We start from the raw sequence: 26667 nt of genomic DNA, 5'->3' as shown, positions 1-26667 counted from the left end.
AAGCGCTGTGCAGGACTACTGTCCATGCCTTCAGATGGGGTGTTCCTCCAATGTAGAATGGCCTTCCACGGATCAGTACCATCAAACTTGGCCTTCTTACAATGTGGGGGAGGTAGGTGATCTGTGTGGGGGAGGTAGGTGATCTGTGTGGGGGAGGTAGGTGATCTGTGTGGGGGGAGGTAGGTGATCTGTGTGTGGGGGAGGTAGGTGATCTGTGTGGGGGAGGTAGGTGATCTGTGTGGGGGGGAGGTAGGTGATCTGTGTGGGGGGGAGGTAGGTGATCTGTGTGGGGGGAGGTAGGTGATCTGTGTGGGGGGAGGTAGGTGATCTGTGTGGGGGAGGTAGGTGATCTGTGTGGGGGGAGGTAGGTGATCGGTGTGGGGGGAGGTAGGTGATCGGTGTGGGGGGAGGTAGGTGATCTGTGTGGGGGGAGGTAGGTGATCTGTGTGGGGGGGAGGTAGGTGATCTGTGTGGGGAGGTAGGCCCATCACTGCTGTCTATAACTTCAGTGGTGTGTGTCTCTTCCTCATATGCGGATGTGTTCTCCACGTTGTGTCATTTGCCTATTGATGGCCGTCGTTTACTTGACAAACAAACGTTAGTAAAATGGTTTGTTCTTCCACAAGACTTCCAAGACTCCCCATAAGCTGGACACGGCTCTTTAATTCTTTCATGCACAGTCCCACAGTATCTGCAAGCTGTAGGGTTGGCAGTATTTGTGCTCATCAGGCGGCGTTGCTGCACTTTGTTCCTGTTGCCATGCTGCATTGCAATGTTTATGCTGTCGGTCTGCTGTCTGTCCTGTTCCATAACTTTCAGACGTCTGTCAGTGAGCTCTGCTGGACGGCACGTCTCAATGGCTGTGTGTAGAGTGAAGTCATGTTCTCTTAGGAGGCGCCTGCGTGTGCTCTCTCGCTAGCTATACCAACAATTGTGTCCCTTATCAATTGGTCTCTGAGTGCCATATTCACAAGTTGCTGCCTTTTCTCTCCAGTGTGTAACAAAGTGATCCAAAGATTGTCCCTCTTCTTGTTTGCAGCATCCAAACACATCCCTTTCATAAATGACATTTGTAGCAGGTATGAGATCATCTTCCAGTACATTTACAATGGCTGTAACATTGTGTTGCTGATCTGCTGTGAGGGTCACATGGTGTTTATACACATGCCTGCATTCACTGCCCATGACTCTTCTCAGAGTTGCTGCCGGCACTCCTGCACATTTCTCATTCCAGCCTGTAGCCAGACAATAATCTTCACATTCAGCTCTGAAAGATTCCCAATTGCTGCTCCAATCCCCACTCATTGTCATCCCCTCTGGGGGAGGTATGCCATTCATGGCAGCCATATTGTCAGGAAGCCTCTGAGCTATCAAATCTCAGACAATCCTCAGTCTCAGGCTGTAGTTCACAAACCTGTGTTTCCCAAAGCTGCTGCGCTCCAAACAAGAGGCTCAGTCCTGATTCCAGTCACTTCTGACACCATGTTTCATGTACAGGAATGAAGACAACACAAGCTGCTGGTGTGAGGAATCATGTTGTACAACAGAACTGCATCCAGGTCAGCATAGAACAGGAAGCAGGAAGTAGAAGGCCATGCAATATTCCCGGATACAAGTCGGGTCACAGGATTTGTACAATGACTCTATAACAGTTTCCATCTTGTTGTATCATGAATGTAGTATGGAAGATGAGTCCTATGTACTAGGAATGGTCATTGGAAGGACAGAATAGGAGCCACATGATTGGCTGGCCAACCCCGTGACAGTATAGACTAGTGGGTGACATTGATTGAGATCTGCCCGCTGTGTGTATACAATCACCCGGCTAATGTCTAATATCAGGGGACAAAATGTGCCAGCATTCATATCAGACTAAGGGAAAATGGCCGCCGGAGGAGGGACAGGAGGGCTACAACAAAATGGAGGAGGGAGATCTAATCCACTGTAATGTAAAAACACTATATTAGACCAAGGGAAAATGGCTGCCAAATAAGGGACAGACAGGCTACAACTTAATGGCGCCTGATTAGTCTATTAAGGATTATTACTTTATATATAGGCAGCTGTACGTCCGATGGCCAACTCCAGAGGAAGTCACGTGATGTGATGTAACCTGTAGAGTGGGACAATGACGTCAAGCTGCTAAATAGGAAGTTTACGAGCCGCCATCATCTTTTGTTTTTCAGGTTTTTTCCCTGTTGTTTTATACTATTCTGCTTTTTCACCATCTACTGTCTGCTCTCCATACTGCACCCTCTGTATAAATCTGTCTGGAGTCACTTCCTGTCTGGAGTCTTTTCCTGTTTGTGTCACTTCCTGTCTGGAGTCACTTCCTGTCCCTGGAACACTTTCTTCCTCTCAGCCATTTTAGATCTGCTTCGGCAACAGAATCGGTCTCCATCCTGAACACACGGCCACCATAGGGCCAGCATGGGATCTTCTCCATGTCAGAGCACACGGGTAAGTCAGGTGGATCTCCTATTCCTGGTCCCGGCTCCTGTCCCTGCTATAGACGGACCAATCATCTCTGACCGAACCTTCCTCCTCGTCATCGATGATCTGGGTGTATTATTATTATTTATTCCAGATACTTATATAGCGCCATCAGTTTGCATCTATATTGTACATTCCCATCAGTCCCCGCCCCCGAGGAGCGTACAATCTAAGGGCCCTAACTCCCATTCATACATACACATACTAGGGACAACTTAGACCGGAGACAATTCACCTCCCAGCATGTCTTTGTAGTGTAGGAGGAAACCGGAGTACCCGGAGGAAATCAACACAGCCACACGGAGAACATGCAAACTCCAGGCAGGTGGTGCCATGGTTGGAATTTGAACCAACAACCCAAGTACTGCCAGGAGGAAGTGCTAACCACTCAGCCACTGTGCTGCCCCGTGCTGTATATATCTCAGCATCTACTTCTCAGTGTTGGTTTCCTCCTCATTGCCGGCCATTAAATGGGCCTCAGAATGGCTCCGGTATTCCCTCCTAGGAAGGACATTCAGGCCGATCTCCCACCATGTTCCTCTGATGTGTCCGAGACAGAATAACAGGAGAGACACCAGGAGAACCCGCTGGGACCTGACACTCCGAGAACCAGAGTTATGGTGGAGTATAGACCCTTCCTGAGATACTCCTCCCTGGGAACGTCATACCTCCGTACTCCTCTCCTGTACATACCCATCACTGTCATACCTCCGTACTCCTCTCCTGTACATACCGATCACTGTCATACCACCGTACTCCTCTCCTGTACGTACCCATCACTGTCATACCTCCGTACTCCTCTCCTGTACACACCGATCACTGTCATACCTCCGTACTCCTCTCCTGTACATACCCATCACTGTCATACCTCCGTACTCCTCTCCTGTACGTACCCATCAATGTCATACCTCCGTACTCCTCTCCTGTACGTACCCATCACTGTCATACCTCCGTACTCCTCTCCTGTACGTACCGATCACTGTCATACCTCCGTACTCCTCTCCTGTACGTACCGATCACTGTCATACCTCCGTACTCCTCTCCTGTACGTACCCATCACTGTCATACCTCCGTACTCCTCTCCTGTACGTACCCATCACTGTCATACCTCCGTACTCCTCTCCTGTACATACCGATCACTGTCATACCTCTACACTCCTCTCCTGTACATACCCATCACTGTCATACCTCCGTACTCCTCTCCTGTACGTACCCATCACTGTCATACCACCTTACTCCTCTCTTGTACGTACCCATCACTGTCATACCCTCCGTACTCCTCTCCTGTACGTACCCATCACTGTCATACCTCCGTACTCCTCTCCTGTACGTACCCATCACTGTCATACCTCCGTACTCCTCTCCTGTACGTACCCATCACTGTCATACCTCCGTACTCCTCTCCTGTACGTACCCATCACTGTCATACCTCCGTACTCCTCTCCTGTACGTACCCATCACTGTCATACCTCCGTACTCCTCTCCTGTACGTACCCATCACTGTCATACCTCCGTACTCCTCTCCTGTACGTACCCATCACTGTCATACCTCCGTACTCCTCTCCTGTACGTACCCATCACTGTCATACCACCGTACTCCTCTCCTGTACGTACCCATCACTGTCATACCTCCGTACTCCTCTCCTGTACGTACCCATCACTGTCATACCCTCCGTACTCCTCTCCTGTACGTACCCATCACTGTCATACCCTCCGTACTCCTCTCCTGTACGTACCCATCACTGTCATACCTCCGTACTCCTCTCCTGTACGTACCCATCACTGTCATACCTCCGTACTCCTCTCCTGTACGTACCCATCACTGTCATACCTCCGTACTCCTCTCCTGTACGTACCCATCACTGTCATACCTCCGTACTCCTCTCCTGTACGTACCCATCACTGTCATACCTCCGTACTCCTCTCCTGTACGTACCCATCACTGTCATACCTCCGTACTCCTCTCCTGTACGTACCCATCACTGTCATACCTCCGTACTCCTCTCCTGTACGTACCCATCACTGTCATACCTCCGTACTCCTCTCCTGTACGTACCCATCACTGTCATACCTCCGTACTCCTCTCCTGTACGTACCCATCACTGTCATACCTCCGTACTCCTCTACTGTACGTACCCATCACTGTCATACCTCCGTACTCCTCTCCTGTACGTACCCATCACTGTCATACCTCCGTACTCCTCTCCTGTACGTACCCATCACTGTCATACCTCCGTACTCCTCTCCTGTACGTACCCATCACTGTCATACCTCCGTACTCCTCTCCTGTACGTACCCATCACTGTCATACCTCCGTACTCCTCTCCTGTACGTACCCATCACTGTCATACCTCCGTACTCCTCTCCTGTACGTACCCATCACTGTCATACCTCCGTACTCCTCTCCTGTACGTACCCATCACTGTCATACCTCCGTACTCCTCTCCTGTACGTACCCATCACTGTCATACCTCCGTACTCCTCTCCTGTACGTACCCATCACTGTCATACCTCCGTACTCCTCTCCTGTACGTACCCATCACTGTCATACCTCCGTACTCCTCTCCTGTACGTACCCATCACTGTCATACCTCCGTACTCCTCTCCTGTACGTACCCATCACTGTCATACCTCCGTACTCCTCTCCTGTACGTACCCATCACTGTCATACCTCCGTACTCCTCTCCTGTACGTACCCATCACTGTCATACCTCCGTACTCCTCTCCTGTACGTACCCATCACTGTCATACCTCCGTACTCCTCTCCTGTACGTACCCATCACTGTCATACCTCCGTACTCCTCTCCTGTACGTACCCATCACTGTCATACCTCCGTACTCCTCTCCTGTACGTACCCATCACTGTCGTACCCCCCTACTCCTCTCCTGTACGTACCCATCACTGTCGTACCCCCCTACTCCTCTCTTGTACATACATATCACTGTCATACCTCCGTACTCCTCTCCTGTACATACTACCCACCGTCATACCCCCCGCACTCCTCTCCTGTACATACTACCCACCATCTTATCATCTGCAGCTTCTCTCTTACATTTACTACCTGCAGTTATGCTCTTCTTCTTAAATTGGGGAATAACTCGATGACTTACATACTTTTCAGACCTTGTGAAATATTCTTGGCTGTTCTGAAAATAATACACTTTAATTTGTATTTCATGATAAATCCTGCCTCATCTCTGCCTCTCTACCTGCAGCCTAACAATGAGGCGTGCATGCAGCCACTGATCTATTTCTGGCTTTTGTCTCTCAGACATTCTAATGTTCATTTCTCCAAACGTCCTCCAGGACATCCTTCCTGAGACAGAGCTCCTCCCTCTGGGACAGGAAACACGTAAGCACAGTACTATAAAAGGCGGACCACCAGACCTCCCTCCTGAGTTTTTAGTGTTTCCTCTGCAAGGATGGGTGCAGTCATCAAGGAACTGATTGTCTGGAAGTCCTGGGCCCTAGAGTTTGCTGGTGGCTCCTGGTCTGGCTTACTTCCTCATGCCCGACGCGATCCCTTCAGGGGAAGTGGGGCTGCTCTCCTGATGTCCTTCCATGCCTCAGTGGATGATAACCATCATCGGGGGTGTCCTGAGGGGTCCAGGACCTTTGATGCCTGTCGTTGTCCTTCCCGAGGGGGGGGGGCTCCAGCATCCGATGCACAATGGGGCAGAGTGACTGCCAAGCAGGCGTGCAAGTACCCGTAACTTCTGGGTGCTGTTCAGGAACCGGAAGTTACGGCTGCGGTGACGTCATTGAAGGCGCCGGAGACTCGTGGTTCCAGTCTCCATATTAGCACTGCAGCCAGTCTGGAGTACAGACCCAGCAGAGCCTGTGGCTCCACACCAAGAGGGATGGATGGAAGGCGCTGGCACTTCTCAGGCATACCCTGGTCCTTCAAGCACTGGCTCCTCTAAGTTAAGCTTGGGGACTCTGATCCCTCTTGCTGACCCTGGTGGGCACACTACCTTTTCTTGCTCCCCCAGCACAGTGGTTTTGTATGAGGGGCCCTGTGCTGATTATTTTCTGTATTGTGTCTTTTCTTGCTCATTGTATGTTAAAGTCCAGGACAAGGTGCAGAGTCAGATCCCCAAGAAGAAGTGTGCAGTTTGTGCAGCTAAATTGGGTTCAGCTTGGGAAAAACCCTTATGCTGCAATTGTGTGGCTAGCCTAATTAAGGATAAGTCATTTACAGCCTGCCATAAAGTGCTCACCTCCATTAAGGATGACATGTTGTCTACATTTCAACTCTTTTATTGTTATTATTATTATTATTATTATACCGTATTTATAAAGTGCCAACAGTTCGCTCAGTGCTGTACATTACAATGGAAGACAATACATGAGACAGTACAATAACAATACAATGTGATACACGAGGGGTTCGAGGGCCCTGCTCCTTGGAGCTTTCAATCTAGGAGGGAGGGGATAGTAGTATGGGAGGAAAAGCTGTGGGTTGGAGTGGTAGGAGGAGTGGAGGAGATCGGCAGTTAGCAGAGGGTGGGGTAGGCTTCCCTGAAGAGGTGGGTTTTTAGGGTGCGCCTAAACTAGAGGAGAGTGGGTGATAGTCTGATGGCCTGGAGGCGAGCATGGGAGGAGGAGATCAGGGAACGAGAGAGAAGGAGGTCTTGTGAGGAGCGAAACATATCTTTTCGGTGGTAGATGGATATTAGGTTGGTGATGTAGTTTTGGGCAGAGCTATTGAGAGGTTTGTATGTCAGTGTTAGCATTTTGAATTTGGGCAATCGGAAGCCAGTGGAGGGATTGGCAGAGGGGGGTGGCGGAGATGGATCGGTTGGAAAGGTGGATGAGTCTGGCTGCCGTATTCAGGATCGACTGAAGTGGGGATAGCCTGTTAAGAGGCAGGCCAGTGAGGAGGGAGTTGCAGTAGTCGAGTCGTGATATGATGAGGGAGTGGATGAGCTGTTTAGTGGTTTGCTGGGGTTAGGAACGAGCGGATTTTGGTGATGTTGCGGAGGATGAACCTGCATGAGTTTGTTAGCAATTGGACTTGGGGCTGGAAGGACAGATTGGAGTCTAGTATGACACCAAGTACTCTGGCCTGCGGGGTGGGCCTGATAGTGGCATTGTTGGACGTGATGGAGAAGTCAGTGGGGGGGTGTGTGCGGGCTGGGGGGAGACTAGGAGCTCGGTTTTGGAGAGGTTCAGTTTAAGGAAGTGGAGTGACATCCAATCTGATAAGTTGTTCAGTAGGCTGGTGATTCGGGCGGAGACTGAAGGGGTGAGGCGAGGGGTCGAGAGATAGATTTGCGTGTTGTCGGCATAGAGGTGGTAGTTGAAGCCGTGTGAGTGGCCAGTTGGCCAAGGGAGGAGGTGTAGATGGAGAAGAGGGGGGGAGGTGGTAGTGTATCCTTTAGATCCATATTGGAAAAATGCAGTCGCCACTGGGTCCTTGGACCCAATCGGTGGGTTTGTCGTTAGCAGATGCATTAAGAGGGAAGGAGGACCCGGAGGAGGATCCTAGGTCTCTTGCTTCCTCACGGTTAGATTCAGGCTCATAAGAGGAGGACGGTGAAGTTTGCTCCTCCAGAGGTTCCAGGAACAAATTGCCCCTGGAAGATGTGGACGACCTCCTTAAAGTTATCTACAAAACCTTAGAAATCGAGGAGGAGGATGTTTGCCTATGTAAGCATGACCTCATGTATCAAGGTTTGCATGCTAGAAAGACTAGGGTCTTTCTAGTCCATAGTTCCCTGGTTGATACCATTAAGCAGGAATGGGAAAGCCCTGACAGGAAACCCTTTTTCTCAAGTAACCTTGAAACAAGGTTTTCTTTTTAGGATAACAGGTCCCAGCAATGGAACAAGGTTCAGAAATTAGACACCCCCTTATCTAAAGTCTCTAAAAGGATAGACTTAGCATTTGAAGATATGGGGGCCATGAAGGACCCTATGTATAAGAGGGATGAAGTCTTACTCCGCAGGGCCTGGGATTCCACTTCCATCAGCTTTAGGCCAGCTTTATCGTCTACCGGTGTCACCAGAAATCTGGAATGCTGGCTTACCTAGTTAGTCGCATCTTTTGGCAGGAACCTTCAGGCAGCAAATTCTGAAATATAGGGCAGCACAGTGGCTAAATGGTTAGCACTTCCACCTGGCAGTACTCGGGTTGTTGGTTCGAATTCCAGCCACGGCACCACCTGCTTGGAGTTTGCATGTTCTCCCTGTGCCTGCATGGGTTTCCTCTGGGTACTCCGGTTTCCTCCCACACTCCAAAGACATGCTGGTAGGTTAATTGGCTGATTTCAAAATTGTCCCTAGTATGTGTATGTATGAATGTGAGTTAGGGACCTTAGATTGTACACCCCTTGAGGGTTAGGGACTGATGTGAATGTACAATATATATGTAAAGCGCGGCGTAAACTGACAGCACTATATAAGTACCTGAAATAAATAAATAATTTCCTTTGCTGTTTAAAGCAGTTGATTTCCTTGTGGATGCCTCGGCCAAATCAGTTAAGCTAGCGGCTTGAACCTCTGCCCTAGTGAATTCAGCTAAAAGGGCATTTTGGTTAAAAACCTGGGCAGGGAACTCCGCATTCAAACTGCACCTTTGTGCCTTACCCTTTATTGGTGATAATCTTTTTGGTCCAGGTCTAGAGGAGGCTCTGGAATGTACGGCCCATAACAAGAGGACATTCCCAGAGTAAGAAAAGGTTTTACTCTAGTAGGGTTTTTATTTCCACCTTATTTCTATGGCTTCTTCTAGAAATAGAGAGCGGTGGAAACAAATTCAGAAACTTACCCGAGAATTAGAATCACATTATAGGGCTCATGATGCAATCCATCTCTCCGTAACAAACCATGATATCGCAAAAGTGTCTAGAACTGAATATTTTACTATCCCAGAAAATTTAAAAAGCTCTACGCTGGTCGAAGGCCTCCTTTTTATTACATAGTAATTCAGGGTCTACTATGTTCGCATGGAAATTAAACCTTTCAATACGACCCCCACATATCTACAAGTTACGTACTAAATCCGGCAGTATCTCCTCTCTTCCTCGTGAAGTCCTGGGTATTTTTGAAAAATTTTATTCCACCCTATTAGCTCCCCCACAACCAACTTCTGCTTCCTCAAATGGCTCATGGCTTGATTCTATACCCCTCCCTGTTCTCTCACCCTCTCAGATATCCTCTCTCAATGCCCCATGCACTTTGAAGGAAATATCCTGTGTGATTAGCGCACTCAGAACTTCCACAGCACCGGCCCTGATGGGTTCACGGCCAGTTATTATACACATTTTGCTCCTACATTGGCTCCCTCTTTGATGTCATTATTCAATGATGTTTTGCAGGGCGGTAGGTTTCCTGAGGAGATACTCTTGGCTAACCTGTCTCTATTACCTAAACCCCTGAAAGACCATCGTTTACCTCAAAACTATAGACCAACCTCAGTGATGAACAATGATCTGAAAATATTTAGCCGCATTCTGGCAGATAGGTTGGCCCCATTATCTCCTCTTTGGTCTCACTGGACCAATCCGGATTTATCCCAGGCAGACTTATCACGGACAATATTCCTCTCACATTAAATGTTATTCAGGACGCCAATTTGCATTCTAAAGAAGTTTTGTTGCTGAGCCGGGACATTAACAAGGCCTTTGATGGTGTCCTCTGGCCATACTTGTTTTCATTACTGCAGAAGATGGGCTTTAGTGATGAATTTCTGTCTGGTGTACATGCTTTGTATGACTCCCCCCAAAACAAGAATAAGACTTCCAGGCTGCAATTCTGTATTTTGTACACTAGGCGGAGGTACCCGTCAGGGTTGTCCTCTTTCACCATTATTATTGGCGCTTGTTTTGGAACCCTTGGCAGTTGCAATAATCACACTCAGACATTTCTGGTTCCCCATTATTGGTTCACATTTCACAATTTGTATGTATGCAGATGATGTTATGCTTTTCCTTACTAAACTGTTGGTGTCATTGCCTGACTTCTGCTCATTATTGAATGACTTTGTAACAGTATCAGGTCTTACTGTAAATTTTACTAAATCAGTAGTTCTGCCTATTAATGTTCCTGATTCCCTGGGTGCATCTCTCCGCAATTCTTTTCCATTTCGTTGGGCCACAGATCAGATTTCATACCTAGGTATAAACCTCACCCCCAGATACTCAAAATTATTTGCTGCTAATTGGCCACCATGTGTGTCACGCCTCTCACCTCTATTGAAGATCTGGCATGGATCCCCTATCTCATTCTTGGCAGAGTCACGGCAGTAACAATGAATGTCTTCTCTAGATTACTTTATTTAGATCACTCCCAATCCCTGTCTCATAAACGTTCTTAGATCGCTTTCAACGGATTATTAATCATTTTATTTGGCGTAACAAACGCCCTCGTTTTACTTCATCGGTCCTCTACCGGTCACAATGGGCGGGAGGCCTAGGTCTCCCCAATTTCTGGCTTTACTACCTGTCAGCCCATTTCGCAGAGCTATCACAATGGGCGACTATTACTTCCCAGGTCCCATGGATCAGATTTGAATCTCAGTCTATACATCCGTTCTATTTACCAGGTGTATTATGGTCCAAAATTTCCTCCCCCCTCGTTATTGCTCTATAATTCCATTGTTGCCCAATCATTGATGTTTTGGTCCCGTTATAAACTTAAATTGAATCTTGTCTCCTCTGTCTCACCAGGTTCATCATTTTTTGGTGACCCAAATTTTATTACAGCATTCTCATCTTCACAGGTATTCCGTTGGTGGTATGATAGGTCCTTTATTAGGTCATCTGACTTTCAGAGAGGAGGATCTTGTATCACTTTTGAGATGCTACGCATACTTTTTGATATTCCGCTTCGTGAATATTATCATTATCGACAGATTAGACATTTTTATAATTCACATTTTGGTCTTACGCCTTCATCTCCGATTTCATTTTTTGAATGTATTAGCCGTGACTCTCCTAGGGGCAGGGGTCTTATTTCAGATTTGTATCGCCAATTTTTGGTTACTTTCTTTCCCTCACCCCCTCTTTATAGACAGAAATGGGAGGCTGATCGTGATGTCACTTTTTCTGATGAGGATTGGGATTCCATGGTGGATAATGTGTGTAAGAGCTCTAGATCTTTCTGTCCATGAGACGGCCCTCAAAGTAATAACCAGATGGTATCATACCCCATCTAGACTACACCCCATGTATCCAGGGACGTCCCACCTTTGTTTTCGGGGCTGTGGCCTTGCTGGTACTCTAGTGCATATATTTTGGGCCTGCCCAAGCCTCTCATTGGTGTGGCACAAAGGTTCTGAAGTTGCCTTTACAATGGCAGGTGCTCCGGTGCATCTGTCTATGCAGTCCTGCCTACTGGGAGCCCCTATCTCGGGAGTTCAGACTGAGGTTATGAGGCTAATCCATAGCATTTGTATATCCACCCTATGGGCTATTGCCCTACATTGGAAATCCCTCACAGTACCATTGACCACAGTTCTGCAGAGTTGATGCGGTGATGCTCATGGAGAGAATTCATTATACTCTATTGGATAAGATGCATTTATTTGACAGAAAATGGGAACTTTGGAGAACTCACAGGCATTTACTAGATCAATAAGGACCATTTATGCTTTGATTGATTGAGTTACTTTGTTGGTCGTTTTATAACTCTGCCTCCCTCTCTACTTATATTGCTCATGTACTAAATTTCTTTTCTCTTTTTTTTCTTTTCTCTTTTTCCCTTTATTCTACATAATTTCACCTTTGAAATGAATACTGCAGTTGTTCCTTGTTTCTCTTGTATATTCTATTTGAAGCTGTAATGCCATTTTGAAGTCTATTTCTTAAAAAATAAAAACGTTTGTAAACAAAAAAATATATATTTAGTATAATTCTACAATTTTTGCAACTAACAGCTCAGTGCTGTTAGCTAAACCTTCTACTAATAGCTGGACAACAAAATAACAAACGGATCACCCTTTCATCCAGCTGAGGTCTAATGTTGTTTAATGCCCATGATACCCAGCCAAGCATAGCCTCTTTGAACAATGCATACACTTACCAACTGCTTATATCTGCAGGCTAACATCTTATTCCCAATAGTCTATCCTTGGCCTGACTCCACTACCAAACGGATGTTTAATATCTTGTTTTTGGCCTCTGTGACTTCTGAAGATGTTCACTGCTCCCCCACATTTTCCTTGGTAGCCCTGAGTTGGGCCTGCCCAGGACTTTTGTTTTCCATCCATTTATATCCCAGTGACATAGACAGATGGACAACCTACCTGTTTTCACATCATGGCCTTTTGGCCTCCTGACCTGTTTTGTCAGACATTTCTCTCTTTACTAACCTTGCTTCCCCCACTTCTCTCCTCCTTTCTTTCTCTTATTCCTGTCCCAGGGGTGATGATGTCGCCATGATGCAACACCTACAATCAGCTTTGCATCTGTCCTTTATCATGGCTCCAATAAATATACTTACCCTGAATGTTCGGGGAATAAAAAAATTAAGGCCTTCAAACCTTTGCCCATGCCAAAGCACATGTGGTGTGCCTGCAGGAGACTCATTTCACTGCCAGCCATATGCAGAAATATCTCCGCTCTTCCTACCCACAGGTTTATATGGCTTCTGCCGCAACTAAACACACAGGTGTACTCAAAGCTTTCCACTGCTCTACTCCCTTTACACCCAAGGCAGGGATCTGGGACCCAGAGAGCCGTTATATTTTCTAGTGGGTCACCTTGACTCAGAGGTCACTATAGCTTCATACTATGTCCCAATTGCAGTCTTAACTCCCATTTGCTACAAGTAATAGATTCCCTATGTGGCAATTTCAGCCAGCTAGTTTATCTCTTTCTATACAAATCCCCCATAACCTCTTATCCATCCACATCCTCCTTCCAGCGACAACTCCAACAACACTCTCTCATAGACACATGGCAAGAAGCTAACCCAGCTAGAAGACACTATACATACTACTCATATCCACATAAAACTTTCTCCCACATTGACCATATATTTCTGACTAGAGGTATGTCCCCAGCCCTCCTATCCTGAACCATCATACCTTACCCCTGAACTGGTCACAAAGCTGTCCTCTTCACCCTCTCCTCCTTAGTACCCCAACAAACTAGCACTACATGGAGTCTAAATGGCCCACCCATCCCACAGACTGGACATTGAACTAGCCATCAAAGAATACCTGACACATAACACAACTGATGACATCTCTCTCCTGACCTTTTGGGAAGCCCATAAATCTGTAATTAGGGGAGCCTGTATCAGCCAAGCCTCACATCTCAAGAAAGGACAGCAAGCAATCCATCACCGCTTAGAAACCTCATTTCATCAGGCCAACAAAGCCTTCCAATCAGACCCCTCACCTTCTCATAGATTGTCCTGGACAAGACAAGGCTAGAAATAGATGTTTTCTTGACAGAATCAGATGAAAAAGTTCTACGCCAATCCAGACATGAACATTATATGAAAGCAAACAAACCTGACACTTTTCTAGCCCTGGGACTGCGAACCTCAGACCACACACACAGACTTGTCTATTTAAAGATTACAAAAACTTCACACACCAGCCATCCTAATAAAATATTACAGGTCTTCCACAAACCTCTAGCAGAATTATACTCTGAGACCGGCTCCTATGATGAATCGCAGGCCACTGAACTTTTCTCAAGCCTATCTCTACCAACACTCTCAGCTTCTCAATGTTCTTCCCTGGAAACACCTATTACAGAACTTGAGGTCCCGAACTCCATCAAGTCCCTAAAGTCTAATAAGCGGCCTGGCCCAGACAGCTTACAGTCCTATATTCCAAATATTTACTAACCTCCTTCCACCTTTATTGGTTAATGCATTTAATGCCTTACTCAAAGGTTATTCTTTCTGCTCAGACTCCCTAACAGCAGTCATTTCTATGCTACCTGAACCCCAATCAGATCACACCACATGGCTTCATTACACACCAATCTCCCTTCTTAACTTGGATGATAAAATCCTAGAAAAATCCTATCTGCATGGCTGAACTCTCATAGGCACCTTGATACACAAGGATCAGATGGGTTTTAACCCCCCTCTGCCAAGCCGAGACCACAGAGTGATTTTGCTAGAACATGCAGCTTGCATACGCCGCATACCCGGCTGTTTCCTTTCCTTAGACATAAAAAAAGCCTTTGACTCCAATGGATATCGCCCCTTTACACCTCCCCAAGGGCTTACTTGAGGTACGTGGGTAACAAGTCAGACTTTTTTTCTATACAAAGTGGAATGAGGCAAGGCTGCCCCTCCCCCCCCCCTCCTTTTCTAGCGAATGAACCTTTAGCACAGCTGATAAGAACTAACACAAATATTAAAGGATTAGAACTTGGTGGTCATCATCATAAGTTATGCTTTTTCTCTGATGACAATCTCCTCTTCAAATCTTCTCCTTTGATCTCAGCACCCAACCTTCTCCAATGCGTTGACCAATTTGCAGTGATTTTGGACCTGGTTGCGAATCCCAAAAAGTCTACAGCTCTTAATATCTCTCTACCCTCCTTAACTGTGTCACAACTACAACGTCCTCCACCCTTCTCTTGGTCCAGTCAATATATTCCTGATTTAGGACCCAAGCTGATGGCAGACCTCAATATTCTATATTCTGCTAACTACCCTCCTATGTTAACACACCTTACTAATCTTATGACATCCTGGTCCAGACTACCCCTCTCATGGATGGGTTGTATCACAGTTGTAAAAAATGACAATTCTGCCCAAAATATTATACCTTTATTGGGTCCTACCCATATATATACCTTTTTGTTTCCTCTGCATATTAGTGTCGCGGCACCACTTATGTATGGGGCACTATTAAACTGCATCTACCCAGGTCCATCCGTACCTTACCGAAACTTAGAGTGGTCTGGGGCTTCCGAACTTTGCAAAATATTTCCAAGCTGCACACCTTGCTCAACTCCCTAAATATCATATCAGTTGCCAATTTACTATGGCTACACTCCAGAGACCATCGCTCACTGCAAGACCTAATTACTCAACACTACCTGTCACAGCTGCCCCCCCTCTCAGCCCCTTCTCTGTCCCTTCTCTCTCTCTGCCATCTCTCATCCATGCCCCTCATCCCCCCCTCCTGCAAATATGAAACGAATTCCTAAGGCAAGCTTGAGCCACCCTAGCTCTGGCCCCCCCGTTTGCCTAGGTGACTAGGGGGGTCCGACCAGTTTTAATAAGCTCATGCAGCGCTCCCAAGGTATTCACTGCTGGGTAGCTGACGGAAGGAGCCCAAGAGCTGTGGCCGGGACCTTTTGTGGCCAGGCTTGGCAGAGACCCAAGGCTGCCTAGGACCCCCCTTCTCCCAGAGCTGGGGGAGACTTTACTTGCTACAGAGACTCTTCCTTGGCTCTCGGTGCTGGACTTTAAGTGTGTTGGTCCTTCCGTGTCATCCTGGACTGGCGTATTCACCCTCCCTGCGAACTCCCCTATTCGGTGACTGCCGTCTGTTTGTCTCAATAAAGCTTTGTGCGTTTGCCATCTACTCTGTGTGTTCTGTCCTGCCTACGCTCCGTCACACTACCCATCTATCTGGGACAGTCTAAAGTTCTGATACACCTTACAGTCACCCCATAACCCACTCATGGCATACCTCCTCAATCCAGGCTTTTATCCGGCATGGATGCCTCCATCTTCTTTTCATGCTTGTCCTAGAGCTAGTCTAGTTCAAACTTACAATTTCACAGCACCAGACTCCTTTATACCCTTCCAAACCCTATGTGACTCCCACAAAATATCTAGACCTGAACTTTTTAGATATCTTCAGATCAATCACTTTTGTTCCTCCCACTTACACACCAACCCCCTCCCTCCTAGACATGACCAGGTTTGAACACTGTAACGGGGTTCGCTCAGCAGTGGGTGTGTGTGACCCCCTGGATGGGTGCACAACACAAAACACAGGCACAGCACAACAATGGAGGTGAAAAAAACAAAAAGGTGCAGTTTATTTACAATATTTACAGAAAAACGTAAAAAAAAAAAAAAGAAACATCAAATCCTGGCCAACTTGGATACTTACTGTACAACATAGCTTCCCTAGCTATCCACCAGGTATAGCCTGATGCTATACCTAGCCCCTGTTAGTTGGAGGCTTAGCCACACAGGCTTTTGTCTCATTGCACACAGATAGTATGTTGCTCCCCAGTCAGTTCAGGCACAGATCTGGTTCCAGGTTGGAGCAACTCCCTAAGCAGGCTGGGGAGTTTTATGAAGGCCTTAATGAGCCCACTATCTTCAGCTGGGCTCATTACCTCAGTGCTGAAGGACTCAGCACTTCCCCCCCTAGTGGAACAAATCCCCATATAGTCTAAACCTTGGACAAATGTATCGTCCATCCAGGACACAACCAGGTGATTTCACCTGCCTACTGTCACATAACATATGTAAATGTGACCCCCATGTCAGAGGTTTGATTTCCACCTTTATATACACAGCTACCAGCTCCACCACCTTACACTTCATACCATATACAGTTGTGTTCAAAATAATAGCAGTGTGTTGGAAAAAGTGACTAAAGCTGAAAATCCTTCTAATAGCTTTTATTTCCATCCACACAAATGCATTGGGAACACGACACATTCTATTCCAAATCACAACATGAAGAAAATACATCAAATTTGTGTTGTTCCTCTAAAAAAATATATAAACTGAGAAGTGTTTGAAGATTTTGCTTTCCTTTGAATGACTTCATGAATATTTGGTTGTAGTCGCACTGTTTCTGAGAACTGCTGTACATCTGTGTTGCATGGAGTCACCCAACTTCTGGCCCCTGTGATCAGGTATTCCAGCCCAGGATGATTGGACCACATTCCACAGTTCTTCTCTATTTCTTGGTTTGGCCTCAGAAACTGCATTTTTGATGTCACCCCACAAGTTTTCTATTGGATGAAGATCCGGGGATTGGGCTGACCACTCCATAACGTCCATCTTGTTGGTCTGGAACCAAGAGGTTGCACGTTTACTGGTGTGTTTGGGGTCGTTGTCTTGTTGGAACACCCATTTCAAGGGCATTTCCTCTTCAGCATAAGGCAGCATGACCTCTTCAAGTATTCTGATGTATTCAAACTGATCCATGATCCCTGGTATGCGATAAATAGGCCCAACACCGTAGTAACCGAAATTGACAGGTATCCGCTCCCACTTCTGCTGCAATCACCTAGGTGATCAGAAGTGGAAGTTGTCCTCCCCCCTCCCTCCCTGTAGTCTTCTGGGACACATGAAAGGTCCTAGAAGACTACGGGACCATTCACAAAGCACAGAGATACTCGCGCATGCTCAGTGGGCACCCGGATGTGAAGCCGCAAACTGTCACAGCTGGGTGCCCACACTGATGATGCCACACTGGAAACACAGGGTGGCCGGTGAAACGGGCTTTTGGGAGGACACCACGAGATCGAGGGACAGGTAAGTGCCCGTCTTTTAAAAGTAAGCAGCTACAGTTTTTGTAGCCGCTGACTTTTATTTTTTTTTATTTTCACTGGAACTCCACTTTAATGTATGAAGATTTTATTTGTACTGTACAAATTACAACCTGTACGTTACCTCTAAGGGTTGTACCCCTTCTGACTTACTGTTGGTGAGTCCTGCAATCACATTGTTATGAGCTCCTTGTAAAACTATTATCTCTTTCCAATAAAATCTATGAACAAGAGAAGATATGGACCCCACAATTCCTCTATATACTCCACAATTCTCCCATGTGGACACCTCGTAAGTGGTTCTCCAGTATAGACTCCCAGTTTGGGGAGCTCATTTTGTCTTGGAAATTCACAAATTTTTCCTTACCGTGAGTACCCACGGTTGGATGCGCAGAAATCCCCCATAAAGCTGTGCGAACTTCGCTTACTGTGACTGCAGCTTAGCTCCACGATTCCTGCGCCTCCAACTGGGTTAGCTATCTTGAGATGTGGGGAAATGGAGCTCCAGGTACCTAGGAATGATCACATGACACTCTCAGGTTGCTGTTGGAATTCACATAGAGGCTGGCTTCAGACTCAGCCCCCGGTTTTATTACACACACACACAACACACATGCCCCCCACATGAGTCAGGTCAATCCCCTCCCACAGAACAATGCATGGGGAGTGCCTATACACAGGATGTACATTCCAATTGGAGCGTAGCCTTTCCTCTTATCTATCACCAGTCCTCCCCTCCCTCCATGAGCTCTCTGAGGGAAGCAACCTTCCCCCTTTACACCAATCCTCCCCTCCCCCCCATGAACTCTCTGAGGAGAGCAAACTTCCCATCCTATTAGCTCCTAGTGGTATGTAAATTCTCTGTACAAGCATCCCCTAGATTAAACAGTGCCAGTCTGTATCTGAATGGGCCGATAAGATCTTTATTAAAACACATCCATCCAGATACAGTTTCAGGTCGGTAATGGCTTGTAAGATTTACATGAGCCTACACACGGAGTTTGCACTGCTTGGCGCCTTGCGGTACGGAGTCCATATGGTACTATTCTGTTGATATGTGGATACAGGCCCGCAGCCTACCGCCGGCGGCATTCGCATCGAATGCCGTGGTGGTATACACGCCGGTCTATAAGCGCAGATCTGCCATCTCATCCGTTACCGAGCTGAGTACTGTAATACATACATTGTACATGCGCATGGTTCAATTGCAGCCTTCAGAGCTTTAATTAAGCCACACGAGAGACATATGAATAACACTAATATATGACACATTTAAAGTTCAACCTGTAAATACAAAATTTCCATGACAATTTAGAAGAAGCAGCTAGAATCAAACTCACTACTCTACAGTATGGTGAAGACCAAGGAGGCCTAGCAATACCAAATGCTAGACTTTATATTATAGCTGCCCAACTTCAACATCTTACCAGGTGGGACTTAGTAGACACATTAGATCCCATCCGTTGATTGTTACTTCCATCAGATACAGATTTCACATCACTCTTACACTTGTTAATGGGCTTCAGATGGCACCAGTGGGAAAGGCATGATCTCTCATCTATTTATTCCAGTCTTTTGACTCTTGCCGAAGACCTATTAGAAAGAAATGGGAAACAGAGAAAATAATAGAGAGTGGTGGGAGGTGATTGTGACCTCCATACCTCTCATCTCTCTGTCCTCTTCACAGAAACTCAGTCATTTCTTTTGCATAGAGCTTTCTGGACTCCAGCTCAATTGTTCAGCTAGGACAGGAGGGATTTCCCCTTATGACCCCAATTGTAGTGGTGATGTCGGGGATTTGATACATGTTTTGGAGATGTCCAAAATTAGTCAACAAGTGGAACAATGTGACCAGTATTATAACGTTGGTGTTCAATATTCCTCGGGTGTGCCTCTTGGTCTCAATAGAGGAGGAATTATTTACACCTCCTCCTATTACAAGTCATATAGCAATAGTGAGGCTGCTTGACCATAAAAAATATCCCGATCTTGGCTATCATCTCAAACTCCCAGCAGACAACAGTGGATTGAGCAGGTGAACTCCACATTAACATCATAGGTTTTTAAAATTTTAGCTTTTTTAGCCCCATAGAAGGAGAACGAGCCAGTTGTATCCTACTGAATGGTGACTACATTGGAGACCCATACTTGGGGTATGATCCTGTAGACACGGGCCTCATTGATCGGTGTCAGCTATCTATGTATGTACTGGGGGGGTTACTTGCCGTGTACAGCTGAATTGTTCTAGGCTGTTTCTTCTTTTCTCTGTTCATTTGTTTATAAAAGGTAAAAGTGACACCATAGACAAAGCAAGTTATTGTTCTGTATGATCTGTAACAGTGCCACAACTGCCTATACGTGAGAATGTATGACTCCATTGTCTGGGCTGAATGTTGGGAATACTGTGCGCACTTATAAACTTTCTTAATAAAATCTATTTGATTATAAAAATACTGTAGATAATGCTGTACATATTCTTTCTATTCATAAGATATATTTAGTAATGAACATTAAAAATAGAAAGCAACTTTATGTAGCCCTTTATATAGAATTTTAAATTTAATTTTTTTTTTTTTTGTATAGGTGGATTGATGAATCTAGATTTCGGTCATGTTGGTCTTCATGAATACAGCTGAGTCACATAGAAAATAAAACACATGGGTGTCTTAATTGACTGAAAGTCTTTATTGCAGCTCACTGGAGGATTCACACGGGATACAAGTCATATCTGTGTTCTAAAAGTCATGGTTTGGATCCTCTTCCACATTGATCCAGCCTCAGAGGACAACAGGAGAAAAGGAATTTCTGTGTTCTGGAAGTTACAATTACTTTACACTAAAGTCCAACCCAAGTATACATAAGAGGAGTCATTTCAAACTACTTCTTGTTTGGAGATTTTACAATGGAGAGAAAATATTTCACACACCAGAAGGTTCCCAATGGAGGGAAGCCATATCATTGTTCTGAATGTGGCAAAACTTTTACAAGGGAGAATGACCTTATAGTACACCAAAGAGTTCACACTGGAGAGAAGCCATATCAGTGTTCTGAATGTGATAAAGCTTTTACAGTGAAGTCACATCTTATCACACACCAAAGAGTTCACACTGGAGAGAAGCCATATCATTGTTCTGAATGTGATAAAGCTTTTACACAGAAGTCAAGTCTTAACACACACCAGAGGATTCACACTGGAGAGAAGCCATATCAGTGTTCTGAATGTGTTAAAGCTTTTACTGAGAAGTCACATCTTATCAAACACCAGATTGTTCACACTGGAGTTAAGCCATATCAGTGTTCTGAATGTGATAAGGCTTTTACTCTGAAGTCACATCTTATCATACACCAGAGGAGTCACACTGGAGAGAAGTCATATCAGTGTTCTGAATGTGATAAAGCTTTTACAGTGAAGTTAAATCTTATCAGACACCAGAGGAGTCACACTGGAGAGAAGTCATATCAGTGTTCTGAATGTGATAAAGCTTTTACTCTGAAATCAAATCTTATCACACACCAGAGGAGTCACACTGGAGAGAAGCCATATCAGTGTTCTGAATGTGTTAAAGCTTTTACAGTGAAGTCAAATCTTATCACACACCAGAGGATTCACACTGGAGAGAAGTCATATCAGTGTTCTGAATGTGATAAAGCTTTTACAGAGAAGTCAGATCTTATCAAACACCAGAGGATTCACACTGGAGAGAAGCCATATCAGTGTTCTGAATGTGATAAAGCTTTTACTCAGAAGTCAAGTCTTATCATTCACCAGATTGTTCACACTGGAGAGAAGCCATATCAGTGTTCTGAATGTGATAAAGCTTTTACACAGAAGTCACATCTTATCACACACCAGAGGATTCACACTGGAGAGAAGCCATTTTAATGCTCTCAATGTGACAAAACTTTTACAGTTAATGCCGGTCTAATCTATCACCGGAGGATTCACAAATCTCAGCATAGATTAAATTCTGGAAGAAAAGAGATATTAAAGAAGTTTCAGGTGTCACAAGTTAGTTTCACATCTCCAATGTCATCCCACAAGCTAGAGAAGAAGGGAAAAGATAAAATGTTACTTTAAAAGAAACAAACTAAAATCTGAGCAAACTGGAATGTAATGATTGGATGAACTGAGTTTAGTGCTTATCTCCATCAATACACAACTAGAAGGGATTTCAATATTTTATCTTTTGACAATTTTTTAAGATAAGCATCAATAACTGAACAGCTTCCCTCATGATTCTCATCTTTATCTTTTTTTATGAAGCTTTGAATGAACATGCAATGCATTTTCATGATTCACCAACTGAGTTGTGTTTCCAAGCATTTTCTTCATTTCTGGATCCTGAGGTAATACATGACCAACACTGCCTCAGTACCAGAGACTAGGATGGGGTCTATTGTCATCTTACCAAGTCTCTGAAGCCTCAGTGGGAGAGTCCATTCCAGGTTCTTCTGACTATTGATACATGATCAGCCAGGCTTGAGGTCTCCAGCTAAGCCCACCTTGTCCACTCCTCCCATTACATGTTCCATCTCCTCTCCCATTATCAATGCCTTATTTCCACATTTCATCTCCTCTCATTATTATTATTATACAGGATTTATATAGCGCCAACAGTTTGCTCAGCGCTTTACAATATAATGGGAGACAATACAGCAACAATACAGTTAAATACAAGAGGGATAGGAGGGCCCTGCTCCTCAGAGCTTACAATCTAGGAGGGAGGGGCTAGTGGTACAAAAGGTACTAACTGTGGGGGATGGACTGGTTGGAAGAGTAGAAGATTCCATTATTAGCTGAGGGCAGGATAGGCTTCCCTGAAGAGAGAGGATTTCAGAGATCTCCTAAAAGTTAGCAGAGTAGGTGATAGTCTGATAAATTGGGGTAGAGCATTTCAGAGGATGGGGGAAGCTCTGGAGAAGTCCTGGAGATGAGCATGGGAGGAGGAGACAAGGGAGCTAGAGAGCAGGAGGTTGTGCGAGGAGCGGAGAGTACGGTTTGGGTGATATTTGGAGACAAGATCGGTGATGTAATTTGGGGCAGAGTTATAAATGACTTTATATGTTATTGTTAATGTTTTGAATTTTTTTTTTTTATTCCAAAAAAGTTTTATTGAAATATGAAAGGCTTAACAAATCATATACAGATACGGATCACAGTCCGCGAATGTACCTCTTACATGTTCTCCCGTAATGCAGACGGGACCAAGACATGGAATTAAATTGTAGATCATCCTGAAACAAAGTCCTACAATAAAGCAGATGCATAATATGTAACAGTAGAAATAATGATAACAGTATGTGATTTAGAGAAGTACGCTGCACACTAGTCCACTGTGTAGGGAGATCTCGGATAACAGGACTGTGAAGAGTTAGACAAAAGTGTCATTTCAAGGTATATACGTCCAATGTATCCGTATCCGAAAAATGTAGGTTAGTTTTGTAGATAACCGTCACACCTGTACATGTATGAATACTCTGTTCCTTATGAAATATATGATTAAATAGAGTATGAAAAAGGTGTGAGAGAAAGAAAAGAAAAGAGCACGTAAATGGAAGAGGAATATGAAAAGTAATATCATAATGGGGTGAGGGGGGAGCACAAAAAACAAATATATAGGGAAGAGAGGAAGGAAGAGAGAAAAAAAAAGGGGGGGGTGGGGTTTATGATTAAGTAAGTGCAACCAAACCAGTCACATCAATAAGCAACGGCCAAACTGACACAGATTCTATCTTTAATTTAGGATACGGTTCGGTTAGACTCCATCTATGGAGTTATTCCTGAGGTGAAAGCTTTCAAGGTTTTCCGTATCTCCAAATCTCTTCTTGTTCATTCCTTCATTAAATCACGATAAGTATTAGTAGTTTGGAAGTGAGTCCAACAAGCCCAAGTCTTCCTGAATCTCTCGGGGTGTTCCTTTGCCACTGAGATCAGCTCCTCCATTTCCGCGATCCTGACGATCCTAAGAAGCCACTCTCGCACGGTGGGAACATGGTCTGATCGCCAATGAACAGGAATACACTGCTTTGCCGTGTTTATCATATGTAAGGCAAGCGTCTTACGATAAGTCCTTACAGGAAGTGAGGAGTGATGGAGTAAGAATTGTGCTGGGGTAAAGTCTAGGGTGTATGTAGTTACTTGTGCGATTATGTCCAGAACTTTTCTCCAGAAGGGCTGTAGCAGCGGACATTCCCACCATATATGTAGAAGTGTACCTGTTGCCTGGTAACATCTCCAGCATAAATCCAGAACGTTAGGATCAAATTTATGAATCACAGACGGAACTCTGTACCATCTGGAAAATAATTTATAGTTGCTTTCTTGTGTAGAGACACATATGGAACCTTTATGCATGTGATCATAAATGTGGTCCCAGTCCTCTGGTGAGATTGGAAGTTGTAGATCACTCATCCAGACCTCACAGGTCTTCCGAGATTGAGATGTATTGGCACTTTTAAGATAGGAATAACGCTTGGATATCACATAATTCTTGGGCGTTTATTATACCAAAGAAAGGAGGTACAGAGCGTTCTATATGATTTAAAGAAGAAGTTTGGTAATTGAATTGGTATAATCTGCAGTAGATATAGTATTCTAGGGAGCACTTTCATCTTAAGTATAGCTGCTCTACCAAACCAGGAGAATCAAGGTTTATTCCATGTCTGAAGGTCTTTGGTGATGTCACGTAAGAGGGGCAAAAAATTTTTGGCATAGAGTTCCGTAAGGTGGGTTGGCAATTGGATTCCCAAATAAATGATAGCCTCAGACTGCCAGGTATAAGGAAAATTTGATTTTGCTTGTCTAATCATGTCTGGAGTTAATGAGACATTAAGAGCTTGGGATTTAGAAAAGTTGATTTTCAAGTTGGCCAAATACTGAAATAATTTGAAATCGTGTAGCAAATAAGGTAACGTGATATGTGGGTCTGTTAGAAAAAGTAGTATGTCGTCGGCAAAGGTGTGTGCAGAGATATGTACAATGTGTAGTGTGATTGATGTTTTCCTACATAACCGCACCCAACCCTTGCAATTGCTCATGTATACGGGAACTGGAGGCTTTAAAATGTGTTTTGTGTGTTTTTTCATTTACAGTGTGTTACTTTACACTTTTCTTTCTCTGAACTTTATTATTGCCATATAGGGGGTTAATAGCCTCGCATGTGATAACATATTGCTGGTCACAGATCCTCTTTAAAGAAACACAAGAGGTCTATCAGACCCCTAATGTCACCTCTGGTCCCCAAAAAAGATAGTCAAGCACAGATCATGTTTGATCAGCTCCTTGAAGACACGAATGTACATCTGCCAAATCTGTATCTGAGTAGACCATAGAAGCAGCATTAGAAAGAAATGTGAGCATGGCTTCAGTCAGGCGATGGTCCTGGTGGTCATGGTCTTGTTCTCCTTCAGGTCCTCTCACCTTGTAGATGGTGACATGGACTTGTTGTGTGGGAATAAGCAGGAGGGGCTCGGGGTTTTCTTGTACCCAATCAGCTTGTTATGGATAAAAGATGAAAGTGTCTCATGGGAAGTTACAGGGATTTGGATGTTTAGAGGGTTACATAAGTGGGCGGGGTTCATATTAATGAGGGGCGTGGCATATGTTAATCAGTTTCTTAGCATAGATGATATAAACGGTATAAATAGATCCTTGAAATGTAAACAATCTATCTCTTTCCTTCTGTTGTTAAAGTGTCACATATATATGATGAATAAAGTTGGATGATATTTTCACCGCACAATAGCGTGGTCTGGGTTCTTCTACAACACATCCCCCCAAAAATGTCCTCTTCCAGTTCTAGGAGTCTGGTGGAATGGGACACAAGCTGATGGTATCTCTTAGGCTCCTTGTACATGGGGGGTCCGGCCCCTGTGGGTGCAATGCTGGCATTATAATACACCTGGTAGGCACAGGTACAGCGTCCAGCCCCGCTGCCTGCAGCCTGTCAAAGTCTACACTACAGCTGGACGGGGCTCAATGTTGCACCACGTTTACCTCGTGTTTAGGACGCTCTGTGTTCAGGGAGAAATGGCCGCCATCCTGATCAGACAAAGCATAGATCAGATGTAGGTCGGTGCAGTCTGCTTCTTCCCCTGTAGGTGGCGCCCGACCAGAGTGACATCCCAGCCTGGAGAGGAAGTCAGAGGACACTTGGCTTCTCTATGGTTTCCCGGTTCCTGGAGACGGCGTGGAATGAAGGGGTCCATGGAGCCCTGGGGACATTTTTACATTTTTTTTTATTTTTGTTTACACCTTTTAAAAATCATTTTATTCCTGAAGATCACTAAACCCCAAATCTGATGTATTCTTTGATAGCAGACACCCTATATAATACAATGTTGGGAGTTGTCATTTTCTATGTTACATGATATTAGCACAACAGTTTATGAAAGGCAACATTTCAGGAACAATATAGTAACGTTTATTTCTGAGCACATAAATGCAATTCATGACCTATTTTCTGGTGAAATATAAAAGATGAGGTTGTGCCGAGGAAATGGGATTCCCAACATGTCAAGCCGTAACACTGTGTGCACTTGGAACGCTTTAATAGCCCCTCCAGGTCATCAGTATAGAGTTACACAGGAGCACTGGTGCTCCAATCATTGCTCTCCCTCCGGCGTGTGCGCTGATATGTAACGTGTGTGTGGATCACTGTGTTCCTATGTATACACCCCAATGTGCGTGTTTTTGTAGGTGTGTGTGGGGGGAGGGGGGGCTCTAACATTT

At 45.0% G+C, this 26667-nt stretch overlaps 1 protein-coding gene across 1 annotated transcript; it reads left to right on the top strand.

Moving 5' to 3' along the window:
• The first annotated feature begins 2311 nt into the window (after nt 1–2311).
• On the top strand, nt 2312–25678 carry LOC149470512 (uncharacterized). The gene is made up of 2 exons (XM_089662982.1): nt 2312–2460; nt 20520–25678. The coding sequence occupies exon 2, from the start codon at nt 20839–20841 to the stop codon at nt 21817–21819; it is 981 nt and encodes a 326-aa protein (XP_089519108.1). The 5' UTR covers nt 2312–2460; nt 20520–20838; the 3' UTR covers nt 21820–25678.
• Nucleotides 25679–26667: the final 989 nt, after the last annotated feature.

This window comes from Staurois parvus, unplaced genomic scaffold, assembly GCF_062004578.1.
Source record: "Staurois parvus isolate SC_StPar_1 unplaced genomic scaffold, SC_StPar_1.0 ptg000040l, whole genome shotgun sequence".
Taxonomy (NCBI): Eukaryota; Metazoa; Chordata; class Amphibia; order Anura; family Ranidae; genus Staurois; species Staurois parvus.
Note: the sequence above shows the minus strand (reverse complement) of the source record. Positions and strands in the feature narration are given on the sequence as shown.

What these genes read in the sequence shown, in the direction of transcription:
- LOC149470512 (XM_089662982.1), top strand. Translation starts at nt 20,839, where the DNA reads ATGGAGAGAAAATATTTCACACACCAGAAGGTTCCCAATGGAGGGAAG.